The sequence below is a fragment of the Mustela nigripes genome, chromosome X (genome assembly GCF_022355385.1).
Source record: "Mustela nigripes isolate SB6536 chromosome X, MUSNIG.SB6536, whole genome shotgun sequence".
In the NCBI taxonomy this organism is placed as follows: Eukaryota; Metazoa; Chordata; class Mammalia; order Carnivora; family Mustelidae; genus Mustela; species Mustela nigripes.
The window spans coordinates 4034324-4056201 of record NC_081575.1 but is presented as its reverse complement, the minus strand read 5'-3'; the positions used below and the strand labels follow the sequence as shown (position 1 = coordinate 4056201).

The 21878-nt window shown below is 46.6% G+C and overlaps 1 protein-coding gene across 6 annotated transcripts in view; it reads left to right on the top strand.

The window, feature by feature from the left end:
- Positions 1-21878, top strand: part of MTMR1 (myotubularin related protein 1) — a 57315-nt gene that overhangs the window by 12253 nt on the left and 23184 nt on the right. The window contains exons 3-11 of one of the 6 annotated variants that reach the window (XM_059386141.1): positions 3124-3147; positions 5261-5311; positions 9020-9095; positions 11434-11528; positions 11912-12019; positions 14723-14824; positions 15161-15244; positions 16490-16639; positions 17516-17704. In XM_059386141.1, coding sequence (XP_059242124.1) covers positions 9050-9095; positions 11434-11528; positions 11912-12019; positions 14723-14824; positions 15161-15244; positions 16490-16639; positions 17516-17704 — 774 coding nt within the window. In that variant the 5' untranslated portion in view covers positions 3124-3147; positions 5261-5311; positions 9020-9049. Of the gene's footprint in view, positions 1-3123; positions 3148-5260; positions 5315-9019; positions 9096-11433; positions 11529-11911; positions 12020-14722; positions 14825-15160; positions 15245-16489; positions 16640-17515; positions 17705-21878 lie in introns of all 6 variants that reach the window. The other 5 variants (XM_059386140.1, XM_059386139.1, XM_059386142.1 and 2 more) reach the window with 5 other exon arrangements.

Sequence of the window (21878 nt, the reverse complement as noted above, 5' to 3'; positions counted from 1 at the left end):
CAGTGAGGGAAGCTGATGTGGCTGTAGAAGGGTGACAGTGGGGTCCTCCTGATGACATTGTTCTGCATCTTGATTGTATCAGTGTCAATTTCCTGGTGCTGGCATTGTTCTATAATAAGCTGCCATTAGGGAAGCTGAATGACATGGTACCTGGAATCTCTATTATTTCTTACAATTGCCTGTGAATCTACAATTATCTCAAAATTAAAATTTAGTTTTTAAAAAGTCAAATTTTTATAGACTGCTGAATGATTCTATATTGCATGTAAAATAAATCCTGATGAATACATCTAAAACTCATGATACATCTGAAGTATTATTTAAATGAAACAAAGTTATGCCAGTAAAGATGGTAGAATTTTGTTAGAATTTTGTTAGGGAAAGGTTATCAGCAGTTATCAGATCTCAGTTTACTAGTTGCATTACAAATATCCTCATCTCTTTCCTGAGTGGGAGTTGGGGCCAACATGTTTCATCAAGGGTGGAATTAAACACGAGCAGCTTCTTCATCACCTTTCCGGGAGGGCTTCAGAGAGTGGAAAGTGACTGTTGTAGGCAAGAGTTTGACAAAGGGGGTCGGGCAAGATTCGGGTATGACTAGTTTACCGAAGACCAGGGTTATATTTTGAGGACTAGTTAAGATTTGTCTTCACCTGCCCAAGGCCTGTGACTCTAGCCAGCCAGTGACCACCACGTTAGGTAGAATTCTGGTTATTAAGACACCAACAGCAAGAGGAATGATGTGAGCCAACAGTTCGCTCTTCAGAGCAGGGTACGTACCCCTTCTTTTTAACTCATTCTGTAGTGGTCTGATAGCTACAGTAAAATTTTTTGTAGGCTTCACCCCTGCAATAGAAAACAGTGGTGTTTTTACTTCACTATCACATCTTTTCTTGAATAAGAAAAAAAAAAAAAAGAAGCCTCTTAGATGCATAAGTTCTAAACAGGTCACTTATAAGACTGATACTTATTTGACTTAGCCTCTCTGGGCTCTGTGCACCAGCACGATCCTCTGTCACAGAGGCATACTAGTATCTCCTTCCAGTGGCTGCGAGGGTCCAAGGGTTGAGATGACTCGTGTGAGGCACCTAGCACAACACCTTCGACACAACTGCTTGCTGGTCTTTGTCCCACAGGCACCGGCTGCGTGTGAAAGCTTCCAAAATCCTTCCAGGATTGGAGGTTCTGTGGTGTCCGCTATTACCTTATGAAGAATTAAGACAGGAGCCAAACGGAGTTAGACCAGAGTTACTGGTCAAAGCTGGCTTGGAGGGCCTGGCTTAGGTGTAAGGCCACGGTGGGCCCCGAGTTAAACACACTTTCCCAGAGGCAGCCGTGGACACCCGCAGCCTCTTCCTCAGGGCAGGGCTCACAGGCAGACCCGCCCCCGGCTCGGGAGACCGGGCCGTACCGTCCTGGTGCACTCGTGCGGGGGCCCGGAGAGCCCAGAGAGGCAGGGAAGAGCACAGCGACCCCCTCACCGAGAGACAGTGGTCGGCGGGATCCCTTGCCTCTCTGGTGCGGGGGGGCCCCCAAGGGACATTTTGAGAGGGGCCTGAGAGCAGAGGAAGGGAGTTTTAACCCCAGTGCAAACTTGTATACAAATTGAGATCTTGGCGCTTGTCTGGGAAAAAATGCACTGTTTTCCTCTGGGTTCCTCGCACTGTTGCATGTGGAACCATTCACTAGGGCGGGAGCGTGCTCGGAGCGGGAGACCCTCTCTCTGGAGTCTGGATTGCCATCTCTGCCCCATTTTGCGTTGTTTACTCACATAGGCATATATTTTCTTGATTTTGTACAACTTTCCCAAGGTGTAATTCACATATTTAAAGTATACGGTTTAATTCATTTTGATAGGTATTTACCTCTTAATCGCCACGATCAAGAGGATAAACATATCCATTGCCCCCTCCTGTGAAAAAGAAAAAAAAGGGGGCAGGTTTAGGTTTTTTAGTTTAGTTTATGTTTAGGAATTTATGGGCTTTAGGTGTCTGAGCTACAGTATCATCACTTATTTCAGAACCTTTTTTACGTCAGTGGATATTTTAAACCACTGAGCCACCCAGGCACCCCATTACATCAGTGCATATTTTAATGATGATACAATAATGTTCTTTGAAGTCAATAGCTTTGTATTCATATGATCTTATCTATCTTGAGTAAAACTATAAAACTAATAATTGGAACCTCTGCTGATTTTTGTTTTTTTTAATGATCTGTGTCCCATAGAACCTACAGTGGTCAGGTGGTAGGATTTCCGCTTGGGGACTGGGGAACAGATGTTCACCTCTTCATCGCTTTCCACCCATTCTCTGAGTGTTTTCTCCCACCGGAGCGTCCCCAGCGCATACACTGTGTGTTCGAGTAGAAGTCACAGGCTTAGTTAAGGGTTAATAAACCTTTGCTTCCCGCTCTTCCCCTCCATGCCCTCCCCGCCCAGCAGAGCCAGCGGCCTCTTCCCACCTGCAGCGGCCTCTTCGGCGCTGGCAGGGTGAGGGGCAGGCGCCGCTCTCTGCGGGGCCTGATGGCCACGGCACAGAGTTTCATTCGGTGTCCTGAGCGTGAGTTGGAAATATGATTTCTACAGCAACCAGCTTAAGATTTATGGTTAACTGGGGTTTATGATACCATTAGCACCAACTGCTGAGCTGTGCTCTGGGTCAAGTGTGGGGGCTTTTGTGGTTTTTGGGTTCCGTTTTTGTTTTGTCTCTGTGGGCTGGCTTGGGAGCAGAACCGCCGTTTTGTGTCATTGTTTCTGTGGGGAAAATGCATTCAGTATTCCAAACAGACCCACAACTGAACTTCTCAAACACAGTCTGTTCACAGTGGCTTATAATGGTCCTTGACAGAAGGGGTTTGTGTTTGAAATAATGTAGTTTGTCTTTGCCCAAGGGCACTAAGTTTCTCCACATCAGAGACTTGCCTGAGAATTACAGGACAAATGTGTTAAGATTGATTCGATAGCGAACAAAATTTAGAGGGCAAATGTGTTAGGATTGATCTGGTTGGTTTAGTGAGAGGATTAGTCTGTTCCATCGGGATGGGCTGGTGAGCTTAACAGCATCTTTCACGGGTCAATAGTAATGTGTCCATGATGATGATGTTCTGTGTTTTAACTAACAGGTTTTCAGGAGGCCTGATATAAGGGTAAGGATATGTGGCTTTCCGCACATGGACCTCCTACTTGTGTGTCTCTGTGCTTGATGAACACTTAGTGTTCTTTACCTTTTCACTGGGTTTATGAGTCACTTGGATCAACTTAGCCTGCTGTGTCATAGCTTTAAGTGTTCACTAGAAACGCTTTGTTTGTTCCGGTGTTTTTATGTGCCGTGAAAGCTGGTGTGTGTGAGGGCAGGATGCTAACGTTGTTGCCAGCGTGCAGTTCTGACTTTCGTTGGGTTGCACGATTTCTAACCCAGTGGAGATTCACGGCAGGGGCTCTTATGGCCCGCAGAGTCCTCTTGTCACCTCGCTTACTATGTAACTCATGCTAAAGAATGTAACAGCAGCAGCAAAGTGGTGATTTGCTGTCCGTCCTCTCTGATGCACAGTCCAAGTCACCTTTCTGTCTGCATGCTGAATCTGAAGGGCAGAAGTGCTAGTCTTGAGGATAAATTTAGCAGAATCAGTCCCAGTTAGTATTTCTTCAAATACAGATGTAGCTTTTACGAGAAGTGGATTGTCGCTTGCATTTTCCTCATGACTTTCCTTCCCTTTATTTCAGAATATGCATAAAGCAAGACAAAGATTGGTAATGTGCATGCGTTTGAACCTGAGTGTCAAATGTTTGAGAATTAACCTATATCCAGTCAATGAAAATAATGTGGATTTTAACAGAATAATGACTTGAGTTTAAAATGGTTAATCTTACTGAAGCCAATGAAGTAGTACAAAAATAAGCAGGTTAAATAAAATTCTTGTTATCCCAGTTGGTTTATCTCTGTTTAATCTTTGTTTTCACTATGTTTCCTTTTGCTTGTGAGAATCATTTTCTTTCCCTCATTCACCTTGTTAAATATCAGTGTTTGACTTCCCATTTGCATGGACTTCAAACTACTGTGTGGCTTTTTGTCATTTTAGTCATTCATTTTTCTGTTCTTCAAAATTTTTAGCAAAGAATGATTCCATTTTCTTTATATTTAAGAAAATGAAAATTTCAAAAACGGTTACATTTAAAAAATTACCCTCCTTTGAAGGGTAGCAGTACCAACTTTGTAGTTGGCCAATCTGATGATAAATCATGACAATGTATTTCACCATATTGGTAAAAACGAAAGGTGAGAAATAGTAAGTTCTTTTAAAGCTTTGCTACTTCTTCACTGATTGCCTTTTCAAGAAATATAGTCATGGGAACCAAAGTTTCATGAAGAAAAAAATGTATCTATGCCAGATTTTAATATTTGCAGCCCCAGAGAGCTGATAGAACTCTTAAAAGGGGTTATCATCTTGTTGTCTTCAGCATTTATGTTCTTTGTACCACCTGCTGAACTGAAAGTCCAATTTTTAAAGTTTCGGAAATGAATTGATTCTCTGAAGAGGCTAAATTAAGCACAGGATACCTTTAAAGAGCTTGGGAACACTTAGAGATACGTGACCTTTTAGCTTTTCTTTGAAGCACATTGATACTGTAAATAGAAACCTTTAACGCAGTCTTGATTCATAAAGCACATTTGTTTAGCAGTAATTTACAGACTGTATGTATATGTATGTCTCCAGCATGTAATGTGTGCATGCGCATGTGCGTGGAAAGCTCGTTATACTAGTGGACTTGAGCCCTGAACAATAGTTCCATAGAGTATGAGAGTACTTGCTACGTTTAAAATCCATGTCTATGGACTGCCTTTGTATTTTGGCTTGGTTTTGCCCTTTACTTAGTTACTGTGGGGTGCTTTATGTTCTATGAGCATATTATGTGTCTGTTATTTTGTTTCTTTGCCATATGCTATAGTATTGCTTGATTTAGAAAAGACCATACATTCTTTGAAATCCATGATGTTTGTTTGCTTTTCATTTTTCTGCCCCAACACAAACACAGACTAGATACTCCATTTTAGGCTGAGGATGCTATAGATGGCCAACACGTTATTTCCTTAACTCCAAGGGGGAAAATGTTGTGATTTGCAAAGCCGTGAAAGGTGTGTCAACTTTTACATGCTTAGTGTCTCTTTAAAAAAGAACTTCTGTCCTTTCACCTGTCTGTTTGCACGTGTTTCTCTTTCTCCTCTTTGCCTTTTCTTGTCGTGCACCTGGTGCTGTGCAGGAGGTTCAGGAAGAACACAATGGCTACCCTTCTGAAGCCGAAGCGGATCAGGTGGCAAGTTCTACATGTTCATCTGTTTGTAGCTACAGATCGTGCATTTAGAAGCCATTTCATACTAGATTTCTAGATGATAAGCAAATGCTTTCCCACTACAGTAGTGCTCTCCTGTCCAAGTTTGGTAGATTCCATTATGACATTATTTGCAAAAATTGGTTTATCCAACATTTTGTCAACCGGAAATTTGTTCATCTGTGCTTCTCAGTCTTCCCAGATAGGGTCAGCTGTGAGGTACGGAGTCTTGGTCACACCAGGACTCTGAAATGCCTTTGTAGAGATTGAGAGGGGACAGATGGATATGCTAAGGGTGCTCCTTGAGGGTGCAGACTTGGCTTTATTCAAATTTGCATGGTCTATGCCCAACGTAGTACCTGGCCCCTTGTAGGTATTTGCAGAATGAGTCCGTATGGTTTATATTTACCTATCAGAAGAAAAAAAAGCCATGCATCAAGATTCTTGAGTGCTTACTCTTTGCTCAGTTCCTCAAGACCCTCTGGAGTCTTTCAAAGCAGGAGAACTTTCTTTGAAGCTGAGTTAGAATCTCCATATGCGAAAGCACTTAGAAGAGCAGCTCCAGGGAAGCGTGGCCAGCAACCCTGTGCTCAGCTGTGCCTTTGCCCAGCCCGCCCTCCTTTGGTGACCCTGGAAGCACCTTGGAGAGCCTAGTTTGAAAACCACTGTTTTCGGCATGCCGCCATTACAGAAACTGTCCACCCAGCAGCTTTGATTCATGATGAGGAAAGTAGCAGAGAGGCCAGGGCCACCTGGTGGGCTGGAGTCCTCGGGGACAGATTCCCGGAGCTGCTGGGCCTGCCATTGGGCTTTCAGGGTCACTGGAACAGGGTTTGGATGAGATCGCCATAGGGAATTCCTCAACTGGGCAACACGTGGAGCAGAGACACCAAGAGGAATGGGTGTGTTCATGAGATCAAATTTTGTCCACAAGAATATTCCATTCTTTGATTATACTGTACATGGGTTGGATAAATCAAGGGTCAAATCATGTCTTGTGCAACTTGGTAGTTGCAGTCAAAGTTTAATGTAGCACAAGTGTGAGTCCCATTTCCTAATAACCAGCTTTATTAAGGGAATCTACTGTACTTACAAAGTAACGAGCCTTTAGAAACCGTTCTCTTGAATTCCTATGTTAAATGTGTTTCCTGTACAAAATCAGAAGCAGTGGGATCATTTGTTTTGTTCTGATAGTTGCTTTTCCATCACTTATAAAGCATGTCCCAGATTAAATTATGATTAGTGAAAGGTTTGTCTCACTGTGTCTCACCAGCACATTCATGCCTCATATAAATGCACAGACATTTCAAGGCAAATTTCAAGCCAATTTCAAGCTGAACATGACTAGCAGAAAGGAAGAGACATGTTTGATCTTCAACTTCAGTCTTGAGAGCCCTATACATTCTCAGAATGGTCCCAGTCACTGGTGTCTCCCGTCCTGTGTTGGAGACTCGAGAGTGTTTGATGTGGCTCTCTGTAAGGCTTAAAGGGACTCGCATTCCACCCCCATCTCTCCCTGCTCCCCTTCAGGCTCAGTTGATTAGAACAGCTTGCTTTCTATCTTGCTATCTTGAAATAACCTATCCCATTTATTTTAAAATATAAGTTAAGGAATTTAGGTCTATATATGATAATATTTAACCACTAAAATAAGCTTTAATGATATAATATTTGAAGTAACTATAAACTGAGATATTGATTGAACCAGCTTTCTCACTTAGTAACTATATTATAAAATTAATCACTGGTTCAGGCAAAAGAAAGCAGAACTTCAAAGCTTCTGAGGTTGGTGATGTTGTTAGTATATCTAAAACTGGACATTTAGAAGTATAAATATTGGCTTATGCTTTATTGATAAAAGATGTTTCCAAATCAGATATGAGTATAAAAATGAATCCATTAACAGTTCTCCATTGACCCTTAATGGTTCTCTATGTCCCTAAAAATTTTGGCTGAAGTGTTTTAAAAACCAATCTGGACCAAAACGTCAAACTGAATAAAATTGCTCAGAGGTAATAATGAGCCCTTAATCTGTATTATTTAATCACGTATCTTGATAAGGAGGATGGACCACATCATTTTGTACCCTCCCTGTAGAACAGACATACCCCAACCAAATTTAGCATGGAATTTGCTTTTTGTATTTTGAGCTTTTTCCCTTCTTTGATTTATAACAATGATAAAACTATGATATATAGGATTTTTAAATTGACCTCTAAGTCCCATTAACAAAACATATTGGAGTATTCTTGTAACTATGCAAAAAATTAGTTTTGAATTTTCAATAATCTAGAGTTACAGTGTTCAGTAATTTAGAATTATAAATTCTAATCTGTTTTAAATATTTTGCTTCACAAAATATTATGAAAACATAATATTGTCTGACCTGTTTTCCGCCAAACACTAGTGGCCTCTCAATGTTAACTGTTTTTTGGAGAAAGCAGTCCTGATCAAATCCGTGTGGGAAATGTGGCGTACTCTAGCGCCCTCTTGCTGATTTGGTGTACATGCATATGCTACAGACTTTTCTCACTATAATGAGAAAACAAACCACAGTTTAGCTTTTCTTTCACCCAGGATTATCCAAATTTGAACAAACAAACAAACAAACAAACAAACAAAACAGACCTATTCACATCTCTTGGGAGTTTAATGAAACAGCTTGGGAGTTGCTGGGATTTTGAACACCTTATTCTTATTCGTGACACATGATGTCAAAGATGCCGAGGAGAAAGTGACCAGTTTCCTTGGCAGCATGTCACAGGGTGGCAGTAACTTGGAGTCGGCCCCAAGTTCAGGCTCTGTAACTTTGTAGTTCGCACGCCATTTTCTCAGCTCTCCTGAGCTATCTGGCACTATATCCAACGGAACTCACAGGAAGCTGGCTAGTGGGCAGCAGAGCCAGTCTGGACACTTGCAAGTGTGGGTGTATGTCTCTGCAGCCATCCAAGACGTTGTTTTCCTGGTATCATTGTAGCCAGGAAACCTGAGAAGTCATCAGCGATTTGCTTGGTGAGCGTGGACTTGGCGCAGAGCGAATTGGTCTGGGGGAAGCCCAAGGAACACACCCTGCGCCACTATAGTGATGGGCGCAGTCCTGTCTGCGGGACCAGAGCACGCTCTCTTGTGGCGTGGAGGGGATGCCCACTGACAAGCCCCTCCCTACCCCCCCCACCCTGGCGCTTTGCGCCACACGCAGGCAGCCGGGCTGCGGTACAGAAGCCTAGGGCTTTCCTTAGAATGTCCCTGCCGTTGAGACCCCTCTCTGGTTACTTCCATTAGACTTCGGGGTTTCCCACACTACACAGTGCTTACAGCCCGCTAAGCATCTACATCCAATGTTGATTTCACCTGTGTTTGTTTCATGCTCAGAAGGTAACCTTTTTCTGACCTTCCAAATTCTGTAGGCAACTTGTAATAGCTGTTTGTGTGGTGATTACAGTATCTATCTGTCATGTCAAGCCATTTCTGTATTAATGCTTTCTAACTGTGGATTTAAATATGTGTAACAATTTGCTAGAAAATGCAGCATGGTGTCCTGTGATGCTGAGCTTTGAGATTGTCTTGTAGGGGGAGGGGGCATCGAGTTTGCACGCTTCTATAGCCATGTAGCAAAAGCACAGAACACTACAGTTCTTCCCAGGTATGCAGTAGGAAAGTGAGATTTACTCCTGTTTGGCTTTTTGCCAGGCCCTAAGAGATGGAAATAAGCTGGCACAGATGGAAGAAACGCCACTTTTTCCAGGAGAATCCATCAAGGCCACTGGTAAGTTTAATGAGTGCACTGTGCTTATTGAGAGCCATAAAATGAAATGGCATTTTGCTTGCAAGCATGGGTGAGGTATGTGCTGGAGATCAACCAAACCAATTTAATGAGGGGACAAGTGGACTAGGTCTGTTCATTCTTCTTAATGTCATCATGACCTTAAGAGGTAGAAGACTACATAGGACCACTCTAAGTTCCAGTTGAGTGTTTGGTGGCATCACCAACAGAAGAGGGGCCTGACTTTTCCTGAGGAACTGAAGGCTGATTAGACTCACTATAACGTAATGCTTCGTTGCAACTTCACTGTAATGTACAACTTCGTTGTAATGTAATGCTTCGTTGGAATCCTTCGCTATAAGAATATATTGCCAGAAGATCCATGTCACATCTTAATAACAGTTTTGAGAACTTGGCAAAAGAATTTCGGTGGCTTATGAGATGCCAGAAAGTACAGTGGGAGCACAGGAGAAAGAGCATGTTTTCCTACTCTGCGCTGTAAGGGCAGGGGCCCGAGTCGAGTACCGCCATCCCCTCTGGACCGCCAGGCATTTCCCAGGTAGTCTACTATGCTGTGAGCAGACGGGAGGGCAGCTGGGTGTCACCTTTTCATCTCACCACTGCGGGGCTTGGGCTAGCCAGTCTAGTTCGCTAGAAAGAGTGTTGGCTTCTCCCCTCCTGGCTCCCTCCCAAAGATGTGTGCTTGGTCTCAGTATAATCATCTCGTGTCAGGAATGTTTGAGGGGCGCCTGGGTGGCATAGTCGGTTAAACATCTGACTGTTGGTTTCGGCTTGGGTTGTGATCTCAGGGTTGTGATTTCAGGGTCACGAGATTGAGCCCCATGTCGGGCTCAGAGCGGAGTCTGCTTGTCTCTCTCCCCCAACCTTGCTCTCTCACTCTCTGAAATAAATAAATAAATCTTAAAAAAAAAAAAAGAATATTTGAGTAGCTGGGCTCTCCCAGGGCCTCCAAATGATACTGCTACTGAGTATCCTGGTCTGCGGTTCTAGACCCTGCTTATCCCATTCTTTCTTACCTTCCTCTTTCCTTTCTTTTCTAACTAATTTATATTTTCTACAGTGTTATAGAAGTGTAATCATTGAGTAGTTTCTTCTTTTGTCTAGGTCCTTCCACTCCGCATAATTATTTTGATATCCATGTTGTGAAATGGGTCAACAGTCATTCCTTTTTCGTGCTGAACAGTGTCTTATAGTGTGGCTACACTACAGTTTGCTTACGCGTTCATCTATTCGTAAACATTTGGGCCGCTTCTACTTGTTGGCTATGGCAGACAACGCTGCTGTGAACCTTCGTGAATCAGTCTCCCCGCCTCAGGTCCTGTCATTCTTGCCGCACCCTGTGACGCGTCCATACTAATCTCCCACAACTCTGCGCGCTCTCCTCCCCCCCCCCCCCCCCGCCCCTTCTGCCTCCCCATCCTGCCTCACCCCTCTGCTTCCCTGCTGAGCTGAATGGGTCCTTTTCTGAGCTCTTACTGTGCCCACAAGGTTACGTTAGCATTTGTGAGGCTAGCCCACAATGGTGATTTTCTGTGTGGTGCCTCTCATAGGGCTTGACTTCTTATGAGCAGGAACTGTGCCCGGTTCTCCCTAGAACCCCAGCAAAAGAAGCTGCTTAGTACATACTGAGCTATAGAAAGGTTTAATGGAAATGTTTTGAGAACTTGGATGGATGACAACTGTAGGGCCTTTAATCGTCCCGCTCGGAATCCCCGATAGCTGTACGCACTCCCACTCTTCCGGTGCGGTGGCACTTAGAGAAGACGGCGGAGCTGGAGCATGTTTGCGATGGCGGGAACTTCATAACTCTCAATGGACGCTCGTACATGGTTGGTAGCGATACTAAATATGTTGATATTAACAATAAGAAAATGAAAATTGACATGGAGGCTGATAAGCAGAGAAGTCGTTTTCCATGCCCCCGAGGTGGTTCTGCAGTTTCCTTTGGAGGTGCATTCGCTTTCATTAGGGGGAACTGAGAAAATAGCAGCCGAGGGTCTTCAGAGTTTGAAAACTGTGTTTTTGAACATGATGAATTTATTGCTCAGGGAAAATGTTAACTACCTGGAAAACAATGACAAAATGTAAGTTATTATGAAGCCCTTTACTTAAGACCCCACTAAGTACCAAATCGGAATTGTTTTACAAAACTCAGTTTTCTTAGAAGACTACCTGTGTCTTTATTTAATGTGATTAAAAAATGTAAAACTCCTAGAAAACTGGAATCACAAGTGTCTATATTTGGAGACTCAAGATTCATTGACACACAAGTCTGGCAGAAGTTGCTACTTGGTCTTTTTTTTTTTTTTTTTTCTTTCAGTGAAAGACGTCATGTACATCTGCCCATTTATGGGAGCGGTAAGTGGAACCCTGACAGTGACGGACTTCAAGATGTACTTCAAGAATGTAGAGAGGGTAAGTTTTTAGAGGGGTATTTTATTTTTAAAATCACTTTAGAACACAGCCAATGATAAAGAAGAAAGCAGAAAGAACCCTCAAATCCCATCACTCTGAGAGAACCATGGGGTGAGTTTTAAGATGTACACATTTGGAAATAGATTTTGCATCTAGAAAGAAGTGCTATTAAAGTTGCATTTAAATCAGGTGGGAGGAGTTTAATTGTCGTCTTGACATCAACTTCATAAAGCATGTTATAAATCAGACTTCAATTCTGTAGTTGGGACAAAGGGGAAATGTGAAATAAATGTGTGTTTTTGCCCAGAGAAGACTTCAAATATGAAAGATATGAAAGCTCTGCTGACTGACACTGATAGGCCTTCGTTAATTTGTAAACCCAGGACCCGAATTTTGTCCTCGATGTTCCCCTTGGCGTGATCAGCCGAGTTGAGAAGATTGGCGCGCAGAGCCATGGGGACAATTCCTGCGGGATAGAGATCGTGTGCAAGGTGTGGTGCCAAGCCAGGTGGGACTGCCGGGGTGGTCGCGCGGGGCTTTCGCGGACGTGCCCACCACGGTCTTGGGGCAGCGAGAATCCCCGGGAGTGTCAGTAAGTCACATGGTTTCAGGACAGAGGCCGCTTCAAATCTTGTATCAGCTAATTCATGCCACTCTGGAAGCTGTTGAGGTAAATCTCTTGTCCTCTATTGAAGTATTCTGATAAACGCGGACCTAGAACCTCAGTGTTCATGTTATTTGTTACATTTTGGAGAAACCAAGTGAAAAGCAGAGATCAATAGTGTTGTTTTGTATTTTTTTCCAGTTTGTTGTTTTAACAGGACCCTTCAGAACAGTGGACGGTCAGAGACTTGCTGAAGAGAAAGCAATAGTCTACAGATTCCGTGGTTAACAACTTAATGCCAGGAGTTTATGTTTGGTTTCCTCCACTTCCTCCAGTGGGGAGTAGAAATGTGTGTGATGTTTTTAATGCTGACTAGTCATTTAAGAAACACTTTATCCAGTGTGTCTTATTCCCAGAGACCTTACCTCACGGGTTATACTTTACTCATGACCCTCAAGTCCCGGGAAGGAGAGTCCGTGCAGAATTGCTAGGGTCCCTTCCACAGTCAGGGTTTGGATTCCTGCCAGTCTGTTTGCTTTGATAACACCTCTCGAGACAGGTCCCTCTGGTTGACCCCAGACTGTAGTTGAACCCACTTTTTTCAAAGAATACTTTACTCTTGCAGATCGTGAATTTGCTGGCATCCTAGACTCCCTGTGGGTGCTTCAAGGCAGTGCTGTCCTGCGACAAACTGCATCTGTCCTCGGGCCAGGGTTCCCCATGGCAAGCTGTGTGAAGCAGTCGTGGGCTTAAAGCAGAGGGGTGATTTGACGAGTCCTGCAGTTTGGGAACTTGACCTTTCCATTCTTAGAACTCGCCGGTAATGTCCCATCATCCTTAGGCTAGAGGGAAAGACTCACCAAAAGCCCGTGTGTCTGAGCCGGTTGATGGCCCCATGTGGCTTCGCCTCCGGCCACCTTCCCCCACGTTCTTGCTTGTCTGGTTCCTTCGGCTGCGGTGACTCACCTCGTGCCACCCACCCCTGCTGCGGAGTCTTTTCACCTGCTCTCTCCTTTGCTTAGAACGAGTTCATTCTCAGCAATCCTAAATAGCAAGTGAGCTCAGTCAGCTACCAGGGTGTGTGTGTGTGTGTGCATGTGTGCGTGTTCAGAGTCGCTTGGAGGGAGGGCACACAGGAAAGTGACACTGCCTAGGCAGGTGTCCTGGGGCTGCTGTACGTAGATGTTTTTATGGCCCCGGTGAGCATTTGCTGATAGTGGTTTTAAAATGTTTTCCAGCTAAGCATGCTAGGGCCACACCCCTAGCCCTCTCAGCTCATGCCTGAGAACCTTGCAAGGGGTAAGGTTTGGTTTCTTTTAACAGGTGGTACACAAGGTACCAAGAAGGTACAAAAGGGGTGTGTAGAGGAGAGTAAGTCTGTGTCCGCCCAGCCCCCGGCCACCTGGTTCCTCTCCAGGCAGGTGCCCGCTCTTGCCGATTGCCGTGCACACGCTGGGCGCGCAAGCGTGTCTGTGTGGTCTTCACACACACAGGTGGTAGTGTATTGCCTAGCCACCCCTCACCCCGCCCCAAACATCTGTGTAGGAAGTCCTTGGTATCGGTACAGAAATGCTGCTGCATTCTTTTTTTTTTTTTTAAGATTTTATTTATTTATTTGACAGACAGAGATCACAAGTAGGCAGAGGGGCAGGCAGAGAGAGAGAGAGGAGGAAGCAGGCTCCCCGCTGAGCAGAGAGCCTGATGTGGGGCTCGATCCTAGGACCCTGGGACCATGACCTGAGTCGAAGGCAGAGGCTTTAACCCACTGAGCCACCCAGGCGCCCCAATGATGCTGCACTCTGATGGCGCTCCGCGCTCCAGCCTGCGGTGACAGCCACTTCAGTCATTTCCATTCTTCCCTGTGATAAATAATATTGCAACAGTAACTTTGCCACTGCCTGAATTGCTCTTACTTTAATCTGTTTGTGGTCATTTTTATCTTCAAATTTTGTGTCATGTTAAGGAAACGTGAGACTTTTGTGTTTAACTAATGGCGTAGGTTTAAAGAGGTCAGATAGCAGGAGTGGAGAACCTGCCTTTCCCTCTCCCCCTGCTTGTGGTCCCTCTTGCGCTGTCTCTCCTCCTGTCAAATAAATAGAATCTTAAAAAAAAAAAAAAAAAGAAAAGAAACTGGTTTTGGGAAACAGCACTGAATTTCTGTAAGGAGTGTACCGAGGGGCGCAGTCTCTGCGTGACACACAGTCCTTGCTGTAAGCACAGAGAGGAAGCTCTGCCGCGGTTCCGTTCTGTGGATGCTGCAAGTTCTGCAGTCGACTCTTCGGGCAGCTTAAAACTCGCAGCTGCTTTTGTGCACACCTCTAGCACATCTTCTAGTCAGTGCACATCTTCTCGGTACTAAACCTTCTCACTTCCACCCGGGGAGTTCCTTCCCCAGCGCGTCCCCTTTGTTCCAGGTTCCTCAATGGCTGTTATCTTGTTGGAGGTGCTTTTGGTAATTGTCTTTTGTTAGTAGAAGCAATCTATAACATGAGAAATGCATACAGATATTTCATATATCTCTTTATAACATGTCTGCCTCACAGATACTCAGTCAATGTTCAATAAATGAGTTTTGCTAATTCTTTAATAGGATATGAGGAACTTGCGACTTGCTTATAAGCAGGAAGAACAGAGTAAACTTGGGATATTTGAAAACCTCAACAAACTTGCATTTCCTCTTTCCAATGGGCAGGCAAGTACACCAAAATAAACCCTTTTTGTATGCCTTTGTGGGGGGGGCGGGCAAAAGTCATGTTTAATTAATTATTAAATAATTAATTAATTATTCCTTTTTTTCCAGAGGTTTCCTTTATCTCTTTCCTCTCTCTTTGTGACTAATATTAAGAAGTTTAAAATTTGTCCATTCTTTGTAATGATTAAGAAAAGTGCCAGTTTGTTGCTTCAAAATATACAGGTTAAATAGAAGTCTTACTATATTTAGTTCATGGCTGAATGAAAAGCTTTAATATTGGGCATATCATGTAGCAAAGGAGCACTAACGTGTGTATTTTGTGGTTTTTGTATCCAGACACTCTTTGCATTCAGCTACAAAGAAAAATTTCCCATGAATGGGTGGAAAGTTTATGATCCTGTATCTGAATACAAGAGACAGGTAAAGTAAGGTCCTGATCAAACCGAAAATAGTGGGTTGAGCATCTTTCTCTTTTCTGACAGGCTAGAAATATAGTAGAGAAGAAACCATTAGAAACCAGTTTTGTGTAGGTATGACTTACGTAGCTTGTACGTTCTTCATCCCTGGGATGCCCCATTGTCCCAAGGCCAGTCCTTTGAGGCTGTTGCTGCTCAGCCTTTTTCCAGAGGGCAAGCGGAGTATGAGCACAAGGGTTTAAAAAGCAAATCAACCAGATGGTTTTTATTAGATATTCTGGTGATGAGTTGATGAGTAAGGATCAAAACCAATGGCCTGAATTGGATTAAGTGTATGGGGAGACTACATCAGCCTGGTGTGGTGTTCCTGTGCTTAGAAAGTCTTCAGTGCATTGTCAGGTTCAAGACAGTCCAATAAGATACTGTTTTCATGACATTTGATCTTTGTCTCCACTGTATGTTCAGTTGGTATTGCTTTCTGTAAATGTTTGCAGAAAGTTTCTGTGTCTCAAAAGCTCCATCCTTGGGAGCTTTGGACTATCACTCTGTCTCTCAGTCAGCCTTGCTTCGCTGCCCACCAACAAACAAACAAACAGAAAGACAGGTGAATAAATGGGCAATAAAGAATCTATGAATAGGGACGCCTGGGTGGCTCAGTTGGTTGGACGACTGCCTTCGGCTCAGGTCATGATCCCGGAGTCCCGGGATCGAGTCCCGCATCAGGCTCCCAGCTCCATGGGGAGTCTGCTTCGCTCTCTGACCTTCTCCTTGCTCATGCTCTCTCTCACTGTTTCTCTATCAAATAAAGAAAGAAAGAAAGAAAGAAAGAAAGAAAGAATCTATGAATAAAAATATAAATTCTAATGGAAGAAAAGCATATAATAAAGAAGTTTAGATATCTGACCTCTACCTTTTGAATAAAGACAAAAAATTTTAAAAAATAACGCTTATTGCAATACTATGCTCATTCTTTATAGAAAACACAGCAAGAAATGTACAGGATTGGGATTCTAGTATGTGATATTTACCATTTTAAAATACGTTTGAAAAGTCTTCTGCTTCATTAAATTTTTAAAAATGGGTAAGAAATAGGTTTTGTTAGATAAACATATATTTAAACTTTTGAGTAGCAGTGAATGACAAATTATGAATGGATTTTAGGAGAAAATAAAAAATGGATGTGGTTCCCAGTTAGTACTTTCTGAAAATGCGAAAGTTTGCTCCCCCGCCCTTCTCTAACACCCTGCAGGGCTTGCCAAACGAGAGCTGGAAAATATCGAAAGTGAACAGTAACTATGAGCTCTGTGACACCTACCCTGCTGTCATTGTTGTGCCAACTAGTGTGAAAGATGATGACCTTTCAAAAGTGGCAGCCTTTCGAGCAAAAGGCAGAGTCCCGGTAAGTGATAAACATTGTCCCTTAGGCAGAAACCCAGACTGTACCTAGATCTAATGTGGAAGGGAGCAAGACAGAAAAAACTCTAGCGAACAAAACGGAAAGTAGAAAAATAGGCCTAAAACCCTCCCTAGGCAGCGGGGACCACCAGGGAGCAGCAAGAGGGGGCGCACGGCTGCCGCATTCACGGCGCCCTTCGCTGGTTTCGTCAGGGCGTCTTAGAGCCAAGACACCTGCTCAGACGCCGAGCGGCTCGCGGCGCCACTACCCGGAGCAGCGTAGTGGCCGGCAGGGGCCCGAGTGTTTCTCTTGAGGGACAGCCGCAGACGTGTGCTCTGAGGACAGTGAACGTGCGCACCCCCCCCCCCCCCCGTGGCACCCACCATTCGCAGGGGCCGTGGGCATCGGGCCGAGAGTGCGCTCCGGCGGGACCCCCGTCCTCCGGCCGCCTGAGGACAGCGGGAGGTTTGGGAGCCCGGCTTGCCATCTCGCAAGAGCCTGTCCTCGCTTTGCCCTCATCCTGCCCCGTATGTGCGTGGGGACACGCAAGATGTTTTTAAATGAGGAGACAGAACGCGTCATTCAAAATAGAAGTGGGGCTGGACATCAGTCGACTTTGACTTAGTTTCTGTTTTCCTTTGAGTCATGGAATCTGAGAGGTGCGAGGGATTCTTGGAGCTTATCTAGTCAGACTTCTTCCCACCTGACGCAGCACCGAGTTCCAGAGCCACTGCCGTGCGGTGATGGGTTTCAGCCATCGCCTTGGAGGAGCGTGTGCAGATGAGGCCGTGCTTGAAAAGGCAGCTTACTTTTACTGCCCAGCAATCAGGGCACGGCATTTTAGGAGCCGTACTAATGTTTGTTGCTTCCAAACGCTAGGTTTTGTCGTGGATCCATCCAGAAAGTCAGGCCACGATTACCCGTTGCAGCCAGCCACTGGTGGGTCCCAATGACAAACGCTGCAAAGAAGACGAAAAATACTTGCAAACGATCATGGACGCCAACGCGCAGTCCCACAAGCTTATCATCTTCGACGCCCGGCAGAACAGTGTCGCCGACACGAACAAGGTACGTTCTCAGTAGCGCTACGGAAGCGGCGGCTCTCCTGTCACGCGCTGGCCATAGGTTGTCGTGCAGACCGGGCATTGCTCCCTCTGGAAGGGGGTCTCTCGGAGCAGCCCGTGGCTGGGCCTCGCTGGCCCACGGCCCGTGTGGCTGTGCGCGGCGCCTCTCTCATTGCTTCTCCGCCATCCTGTCTGCTGAATTGATTCAGCAAAGACCCAGAGAGATTAGCCCCTAAAGAATCGAGTAAGACTTTTACTGAAATGATCTTGAGGCCCTTGGAAGTCCCTTTAACTCGAGACCTGGGGTGATTACTTGAATTCCTGTCCAGTCTGAAGCTCTGTCAGAACGGAGTCAGCTGTGCAAAAGCAGGCTTGCGTGCAGAGTTGCCCTGAATCGCATGCAGGAGTGTCCTCTGCGGACACCTCCCGTTCGAGCCCCGCCCGCTGAGGGGGACGGGGCCCTTCATAGGCGGCCCCAGCGAAGAGGCCACGCCTCCAGCACCCACTCTGCATGTCGAAAATTCCTGCAGGCACGCATCCGGCAGTCGGAGGACCTGGCCCTCTCTGTGAGTCATTCACAGATCAGGAAGGTGGTGGCCGCCCTTTCCACCTCATACTTACTGGTAAAATGACACTTGGGTCACAAACAGGTAATGTGCGCCTACCTGGGGCAGGTGCGGGGGGAAATACCAAGACAGATACGGTGAGGTGCACTCCTGCAGGACGTGTGGGCTCAGCATGCAGGGGGAGCCAGGAGAGGGCCTGGCGCTGACAAGGCCTCACGGAGGAGGTGGCATTAGAGCTGGCCGTGGGTGTGGAGCAGAAGGGGGCGGGCCCGGGCATCCAACGGTGTGCCAGAGCACACAACTCACAAGAATGGCAAGACACGTAGGGCTATGGTCGCCGAGCCCACAGCCAGCCCGCCCGCACCCCCAGCAGCGCTTGGCAGTCTGTGTCTCTTGGCAGCTTGTGCCTCTTCCTTCTGTGGTGACTCGTCCATCGAGTACAGTCTCCAGTAAAGCCAGCCTCCTGCTGCCCCGTCTCCCTCCTGAGAGAAGCCATCACATTCCATTTCAGAGTGCACACAAGCCACCAGCCACGCCATTTCCCCTCGCTCCCTGGGTACTTGCTGTGTGTCACGTCTCTGGGGAGGGGCACACAGAGCAGCAGTCACGCGATCTGCCACATGGCCACCCAGTGTGGCATAGGGGAACACAGCATGTGCTCTGAGAGTAGAAGGGGCCCGCTTTCTTGCTCCGTGACCCTGGGCAGTGGCTACATCTCTCTAGACCACAATTGCCATGACAGCATGTGTGGTTCCCAGAGCGGGTGTGAAGGTCGTACTGTCCTGGAGAAAGCATTTGCTTCACGGTACATGTACTCTCTCTTGAGCCCAGAGTGAACGGCTCTGTCCACGTGACCATCATGACATCTCACTACCTGGGTCCCTCTCTCCGACCTGGCCAGCTCCGCCTCCTTCACTGGCTCCTCCTCCCCCGCCCCAACCTGCAAATGGTGGTGCTCCTTGACCTCCATCTGGAGTTCAAGCTGCTTTTGTAATTTGTGCCGCCTCCCTGGCCATCTCCCCCGATGCCATCACTCCAGACACTGTCTGCCTTGTGAGTCTGATACCCGAGTTTCCATTTCACCCTGATCCCTCTGGAAGTCGAGGCCGACTTTCCGTCCTGTGGTCAGGTGGACATCTCTGTTCAGCTCTCTCCCACGTAGTGACCCCCATGTATCCAACCCGGCCCGCACATGATGCTCGTAAGCTCACCACCCAGGTGGTCTGGCCGGGGCAGTGACCGGTGGTGCCAGTTACGGAGACGGGGAGGACATGGGCAGGATAGGAGTTTCCTGAAGCCCTGTACAAATTACCGCAAACTAGGTGGCTTAAAACAACAAGTATTTATTGTCTGACAGTTCAGGAGGCCAGAAGTGTGAACTCGGCCCGGGTTGTGCTCCCTCCACGGGCTTCAGGGGAGACTCTGTTCCTGGCCACTCCTAGCTCCTGCTGGCCGCTCTGTGCGCAGAGCCGCGCGTGCGGGTCTCCCCCTCTGCCTTCCCGTGGCCTTCTCCTCTACGCGTCTGTGTCTCCCCTCCTCTCTTCTAAGGATGCCCGTGATGGCATTCAGGGCTTGCCCGATGTAATTCAGGATGGTCTCTTCATCTCAAGATCCTTGACTCGATGACCTCTGCAAAGACCCTTTTTCCAAAAAAGGTCACATTCATAGTCACCAAGATCTGCTGTAGGTCTCTTGGGGTGGGGTGCCATTTTTTCAGCCTGCCACGGGGCATCCTTCTCACTTAGTTCCCCATGCTCCCAGCTGGTGGGTCCTTAACCCCGTGAGTCCTTTTGCTTCTCTGCGTACTTCCTGTCACCACCACGGCACTGTCCCAGAGAAGGAAGATGCGTGAGAAGAGCCGCAGTCGGACGTCCTACCAGCAAGGGCAGCTTTGCGCGTGCTTGCACGTGAAGGAGCCAGAAGCAGGACACTGAACTGCACGTCCAGAATGGTTTTGTCTGTCGTGCTGTCATGTCTAGGAACCAGGCAGGGGTGTTTATCTGGCCAAGTCCCTGTTAGCTCTTCTATATGTGACAGCTCGTCTGCAACTGCAGACCCTTTACTTCTTCCTTTCCAATTTGGATGCCTTTTATTTCTTCCCCTTGGCTAATTTCCTGTCCGAAACCGCTAGTACCCTGTTGAATAGAAGCAGGGAAAGCAGTCATCCTTGTCCTGTTCCAGTTTGAGGGGGAAAGCTTGTAGTTCTTCATCACTGGGTATATTAGCTGTGGGCTCTTCATACATGCCCTTGTCAGGCTAAGGAAATTCCTTTCTGTTGTTGGTTTTTTGAATGGTTTTGTCATGGAAGGGCATTAGATTTTTGAAGGCCTTTTCTGTATCAGTTGAGATGATCATGTGTTTCTTTTTTCCTTCATTCTGCTAATGTGGTGCATTTCACTGACTGATTTTTATAATTGGCTGCTGTAGTGGGTTGCATAGTATCTCCCAGAAATTCATGTCTATCTGGAACCTCAGAAGATGACCTTATTCGGGAATAGGGCCTTTGCAGATGTAATCAGTGAAGAGGCGGTCATCCTGGAGTAGGGTGGGCCCTCAGTCCCGTGACTGCGGTCCTCAGAAGAAGGCCATGGAGAGACGCAGACCGAGGGAAGGTGGCCTGAGTTGGGGAGCTGAAGCTCCGAAGCTCAGAGAAAGTTTGGGTTGTTGGCTGAGATGGAGCCCAGTGCCATGATGGGTGGTGGTTGCTGGTGGGGGGTGGGCAGGGGCAACGCCGCCAGAGGAGTCCAAGTCACGTAAGCCATCTGTGGAAAGCAGGAAAGGAACCCACAGAAGGAAGGGGTATGTGGTGGCAGGAGACCCCGATGAGGGGGAGGGTTCCTTGATGCCAGGCGAGGAGGAGCGTCCCGCGGGAGAACTGGGTGGGAGAGGTGTCTTAGCCGAGCTGCTCCAACAAAGTATCAGTATCGGTATCATAGTGGCCTGTGAACAACAGACATTTATTTCTCACAGCTCTGGATGATGGGAAGCCCAAGGTCAGGGTCACAGCAGATCCCACGTCTGGCTTCTTACCGTGTCTTCACACTGCCGAGAGCAGGAGGCCGCTGTCTTCTGTCTCTTCTTAGAAGGGTGCCGATGCCAGCACGAGGGCTCCACCCTCCTGACCTACCCGCCAAAAGGCTGCGCGTTCTGATCAGAAGCTGACAGCATCTTTTTGAAGATTAGGTCTTCGACACGTGAATTTTGTGGGGACGAAAATGTGCAGACCCTACAGGAGAGGTGTGTGTACTTCGGATTCGGAGAGCGAGGGGATCCTGTCCTGCCCCTTGGTACCTCCGGCCCTTGGGAGTTGCCCGCCCTCCAGGAGGCTTCCGCTCTCTCACCTGGGACCTCCTGCCACCGGCGACTGGCCGACTGATGGGCCGATGGCCTGCCAGGCCTTCCCCAGGCCCAGAACTGCTGCTGTGACACCAGGAAAACTGGAGTCCCTCCTTCGGCCGCTGCTCCCTGGGGGTGTTTGTGTCTCTTTCTCCCAGAGGGTTGGGGGATTAGCATTAATTGAGAAAACTGATTTTACTCAGCTAATTTAATTAGCATTTAATCTGCACGGCAGCCCTGTGAAGCTCTTGCAGCTGGGAAGGGCGGGGAGCCGAG